The 6000-nt window shown below is 43.6% G+C and overlaps 1 protein-coding gene across 3 annotated transcripts in view; it reads right to left on the reverse strand.

Annotated features, from left to right (window-relative positions):
* dclk2a (doublecortin-like kinase 2a) overlaps positions 1–5658 on the reverse strand; it is a 42452-nt gene extending 36794 nt beyond the window's left edge. For 2 of the 3 annotated variants that reach the window (XM_085459002.1, XM_085459000.1), the window contains exons 1-2: positions 4608–5658; positions 404–741 (exon numbers count right to left, since the gene is read on the reverse strand). In XM_085459002.1, coding sequence (XP_085315128.1) covers positions 404–741; positions 4608–5013 — 744 coding nt within the window. In that variant the 5' untranslated portion in view covers positions 5014–5658. The remainder of the gene's footprint in view (positions 1–403; positions 742–4607) is intronic. The other variant, XM_085459001.1, reaches the window with a different exon arrangement.
* Positions 5659–6000: the final 342 nt, after the last annotated feature.

The raw sequence follows: 6000 nt of genomic DNA on the forward strand, positions 1-6000 counted from the left end.
ACTGATGGATATGGCACAAGGCCTTAAAGCCAAAGTGTATCCATTACTGCTTTGTTGAAATAATATATGGGCGTAGAATTATGTATGGGTGATTAAACTGACTTTAATTATCTGGACTGCTGACACAGCTGAAACCTATAAATCGCGGCGGTTTTTAGAGATAAGCTCAGCTTTGCTCCATCTGGTTCCCGTAAGCACATTAGCCAGTTTCATCTCATTGAAAACAATATGTTTAACTAGCTCTGGCTGTTAAGTTATGCAACTGTAGCAAATAAAATCACCACACAAACTAAAACAAGAACAGGTCATAGTTTGTGTAGTAATTACTGGAGCTGGTGTCCACACAGTTAAAGGCAGTTTAACATGATGTAGCGCAAGTTAAATAGATATTCATCAGACCTACCTGCTTGCCTTCCAGTGTGTACAGTCTCCTCACTGCGCCAGAGTCCAACTTGATAGCGTCTGTGATGTCGGTGAGCACCTGCTCGAAGGAGTGTGCAGTTTTCTTATTGAGCAGTATCCGAACGGCCTTGCGGGGCTTGACGCCGCTGCGGATGACTGTGACTAACTTGGGTTTGATGAAGTCCTTAGATTCCCTCTGCAGCTCACTCTTCAGCGGGAAGAGAGACGGGAGGGAGCGCGATGTGCTGGTCTTGCTGCCCACTGACCAGTTGGGGTTCACGTTCTTGGTGTAGTCGACACGTCGGAAGGGTTCATTGGAGGCGCACACGTAACTCTCTCCTGCAGGAAGAAATGAGGTGCTGTAAAGAGAAGCTAAACACTGGCGCATAAAGCTCAAATAGCCACGTAAAGAACTCAAGTCATCAGTGGGAGGAAGTCCTGCAACAGGTGAGATGGCCTCATCATTACCCTGACATTAACATTACTGCATCACTCTGGGATTATAAGGAAACTGTGGCAAGCTCTTGCTAGGATCAACACATACCTTTAAGGAAAAAAACATCTGTGTGTACATTTACCAAAGAGAATGGCTGAGGTTATTTTGCTATTAATTGCACACTAAAGGACACATACGTTGCACAACATCGACCATAGCATGCCTTACTAAACACTGCTCCCATATGGTGAATAACAAGGAACTGACAGTGTGACGCTGTTCTTCTCTCTCCCTTCCAGCTGCAGGGCTGCTTTATTGGCCTTCCTCCAAAGCAAAGCGTTTTGCTTTATCAGCCAGCATTCCAGTTTAAACACCCAGCACGCAACTGTTTCTCCTTAACAAGAAAGTCGTGTTAAGTACGGGAGCTTGGTAGGTGAACAAAAACCACATCAAGAATGTCTGGAGATTGTTTTGAAAGTGCTGGATTTGTGCTTCCCTGCTGCCGGTCTGTTCCAAATATGAGTAAGAGCTGGAAAGTGACAAATAGTGTCTGCAAGTACCAAAGCCTCTCTCAGAAGCAACTTACTGCATGCTCAACTTCACGAGAGATATTCGGCTTTATTTGAAAGAAATCTTGTTCTAGGAAACTAGATAATTACAGGGTTACTAGGAATCAGCATGTACATACTAAGAAACCGAGAAATAGATTATTACTCATGGCTGCATCTGTGTATGAATATAAGAACCACAGTGGCTGGCTCTGTCCAGGGAATCCCAGTTAAGTAGCAGGAAGAGTAATCCTTTACATACCACAAAAACGTATTTGTTCAAAACTTAAAGGAAAACTTTTATTTGTAGGATATGTTCAGCATATTTTTCTCACCAGTTCATCTGCTGATAAGAAATCAATCCCAACACTGACATTTTGGTTACTGGATTTGTGTCAGAACAAGCAAATTGAACTTCAGCGTAAAAAGGCCAACTGAGACACCGCGTCCCAGGATACCAGGTTTTATTAAGCCTGCAATTAACCAAAGGCTAATTAAAAGGCTAGGCCACAGCTGGAGGGGACTGAGCTGTGGTTGAGCACCGAAACAAAATATATAACCGAGGCTGCCGTTCATCTGCAGGGAAATGACAGAACGCTGACATGCCCTCAGACGGTGCGCGGTGACAGGTCTATTCCCCGACGTCCCACGGGGATGTGATCGGAGCCCCAGCCACCCGCCGCTGGCTGCTGTCCTCGTGTGAACAACAGATGAGGACAGGCCTGACGGACTGTTTAACCAGCCCAGCAACTTTTACGAGGTGACACAGCGGTCACCAGTCCAGCATGACGTCAATAAACAGCCACTGTTATTACTGTGATAACAGAGTTGCTGTCACAAAGAAATAAAGTGATATAATAACTGCAAAAAGTATGAGGTCATGGTTCTCCGATTTATACTCACAATGTTACAAAGAAAGATCAACTTTCTTTAACCTTATCCGACTGTGGCCTTTACTTCACACTTGAATTTCAACTGTCAATTTGAGTTTTTACATTTTACATTTACATTGTTTCTATCATCCTAAAGGGTTCATATTGTCACATTTTACAGAAACATGTAGCACACGTCTGTCATGAGAGGTGTGTATTATCAGTAAAGAACTGTTTCTAAGTCATGATTTAAAACTCTTTCAGCCATTTCTCTCTGCTGTAAAATACAAAATATTTTCCCTAAGGCTCAAATGCTTTAGTATCACAAGCCAATTTGAACACCGACCATTAAAAGGTTTAATTTCCCCATGAGGTTCAAATAAAGACCCTCTGGTGCCCAAACTTGTTATTGCCCCGACTAGAATTCCCTTTGTCAGCATGCTACGGAGACCCACTGTAACCTGCAAAGCTCCTTCTAAACCCATTTCAGGATTGGCTATAGCGGTTGTTTTCCACAAGCACAGCAGTTCGAGTCGACTGGTTGGCTCTGTAATCCCATCTAGTCATACGAGGTGCACATGTGAATGGCGCCTGATTGGGTTTTCACACAAAAGAGCCCCAGCAAGCCTCAATCAATGGATGCAGACTGCTGAGCTGTGCAGTAATGTTTGCTCTCTTTGTCCATTAGATGGGTGTGTAAAAATCGACAATATGGCCCACCTGCAATCTGAGCGGCTCAAGGAGAAATTAAGCAGTCAACAAACATGCTTACCATTGACCCAGGGCATTATCATATCCTGAAATTCCCACCTTAAAGGGCCTGTCTCTTCAAACCAAATCATAAATGGAATATTTGTTCCTATTGGAATAATAGGCCCTATTTGGTGAGATTAGGAAAAAAAAGACAGAAAAGCAATACAATCAAATCAATGGAGGCCAAATGGAACGAAGTATTCTTTAAGTATTCATTTTGGGGTTATTTAACCGTAATAACAAGGTTGACTACAGCAAAAACAACACAAAAGGACCTGCTTTATTTTCCCCACTATGTGGGCACTCGTACATTCAAACACTTGTCCTAATACCAAAATTCTTCTGCATACACCACCAGAACAGTCATTTTGGATGAACTGCCCATTGAAATAAAATCACTGGTTATGTGAGCTACTGAAGTAGCACTGAGGGGTGAAGTCAGTGCACCAAAACAACCTTGGTGCAGTTTGTTAAACTACTGTTGCTACAGAATTTAGATCAGGCACTGGCCTAAATCTTCCCCAGTCTCTGGAGGGACAGAGTAAAGCAAATGAGTGCAGCACAGACTGAAATTTAGGAAGATGTGAGATGAAAATAGGATTAATAACTTCAGTAAGAGGTCAGTGGATCCTAAGTGAGTGTGAGGAGCAGTAATAGAGGACTGCAGTCAGGTCACAGTGCAGACAGTGAACATGAAGATTAACTTATTACTGAGAGGCCACTCTCCCTGCAGAGTAAACAGCACAGGGAAGAAGGAGTAGGTAGGAGAGTATATTCTATTCGTTTCTGCAGTGAGTGACCAAATTTGTCTAGGGGCTCTTTGACAAGATGAGTACAGTTCTCCATATAGAAGGATTACAGGAACAGTTGTTACCACTTTTTGTAGTAGTATTCACGTTTATCTTATGAAAAAAATGGACAGACAGGGGATGGGGGAGGGCAATTTTATCCTACAAGCCCCAAGGCTGAGCTCAATCAACTGCAAAAGATTTTAAATGCCAGTGAAGCCAACAAAATACATACGTTCACTCACTTACTCACTTATCCATTCATTCATTTCCAGGCAGGGGTGTATTTAGTGAAACACAGGGCACTTTCACGCCCACAAAAGCTCACAAATAAAGTAGGCGTTAGCTGGGAGCTTGAGTCCAGCTGAGATCAGTGGGCAGCGATGCACATTTTGCAGAACAGAGCATTACTGAGGAGGGGTCTGTATGCTTGAGTGCATGTATGGCACTGGGTCAAACATGTTAGGGCGGTTACGTCAGTGCATATACAGCGATAATCTATATCGCTGCACTGCATCCAATGGGTTTAAGTGCAGCAGATATTTGGAACAGAGTCAGAACTTTCCCAATTATGTTGTAAAAGCAGGGCAAGGAGCCAACTCTCTAAATATAATTTGCTTTGTAAGTTTTCAGGCAACTTAATCAATATTCAAGGCAAAAAAAAAAATGTAGCTTTTAAACGATAAACAGCATGTCTGAGTCGATGCACATTAGGCCACCGTTGATCTAATCTCAAGTACTGAGCTCCTGTCATCATTTGCGGTCACGCAAAGTGATTGTTGAAGGCTTCATCCATCATCGATCTTACCCTCTACTAACTCATCCAGGCTGGTGATCTTCCTGCCCCCATCCAGCGTGTACAACGTCCGGACTCCTTGCGGAAGGTTGACGTTGTCTGACAGGGACCGTGTGAGCTCCATGAGCAGGGCATCCAGGGATCTGAATCGGTCGTTAGACACGGCGTACACCAAACCTTTGAAATACTTGTCACCATTGCGATAAAAGCGCACCTTCCTGGCCTTTTTCTCGGAGGTGAGGGACTGGAGAGTGCGTGTGCGGTAGAAACTACAATGCGCACTGTGCGCGGGGCTTGGCACCAGCCCGTTACCTCTAGAACCACATTGAGACCCGGAGCCCGAATTGGTCCTCGGTGGCCGGTGAGGCTTGTCTCGTTCCTCAAAGTGTTCAAATTCAATACTTCTGCTTAGCGACATGTCGTCTCTCACTTTATCTGAACGCTGCTCCAAACAGGAAACCAACTTTTATACAGAGAGAGAGAAAGAGATGAGGGATCGATGAGCCAAATGAAGAAGGCAGCCTACACGTGTGCGTCTCCAGTCTCCACTTTAAGCCTGCTATGCCTACCTTAAGCAGCACCAACAGTTTCAAAATGAGAGGGGAAAAAAGAGAAAGTCAGGATGTGACCTCTCAGTCCGCTGAATCTTATCAGATCGATCCGTTAAACTGATTCATCAACCGTCAACAAAACACAGCAGGAGTAATAATCCAGACGTCAGCTCGAGATGAGATATCCGGTTGAAAATGTGTCAAAAAACCGGCAGCTGTGCTTGACAGACATCGCAGTGGATCTCTGTTATCTCACAAACAGCCACGAAATGTTAGAAAAGTTCGGCACGCCGCACTGAAGCCGCCTCCTCCTCGCATCCTTTCCTCTAACTGGTCGTCGGCGCAGGCTGTCAAATCAATGGATAATGAGACGGAGGAGGAGGACGCCTTCCGCATCTCCGGGTCCTAATGCTGTCTATTGTTCCGTTCATGCATTCAAGACCCGAACAATGAAGTTGAGGTTTTACATTCCGGCCAGATGACCTCAGACTGAGGAACCGTAAGAATGATACACGCCCTCCCCCGGAGAGCGAGAAAGTACATTCTTAGCTGGCCTGAGATCAGTACAGCACAGCTACCAAAAACATATCGCCAGTTATGTATTTTATATATTACCTTTAATTTACAATTAACCCCAAAGACATATATCAACCTTGTGTATTTAAATTGCAGCATATATATCAGATGATACCATTAATTAACATTTGCTCATTCTCGCTCATTATGTGTTTGACACACTTTATTAAAGGCTGAAATCAATAGCATAATATAATATAATATAATATAATTTCTTTCTTTCTTTCTTTTTCAAGAAGAAACTTGGGGTTTCTAAGCTTTATCTTAGATACATAACA

This window comes from Copadichromis virginalis, linkage group LG6, assembly GCF_057382275.1.
Source record: "Copadichromis virginalis isolate Kocher_CV1m ecotype Utaka linkage group LG6, C_Virginalis_male_GT1.1, whole genome shotgun sequence".
Taxonomy (NCBI): Eukaryota; Metazoa; Chordata; class Actinopteri; order Cichliformes; family Cichlidae; genus Copadichromis; species Copadichromis virginalis.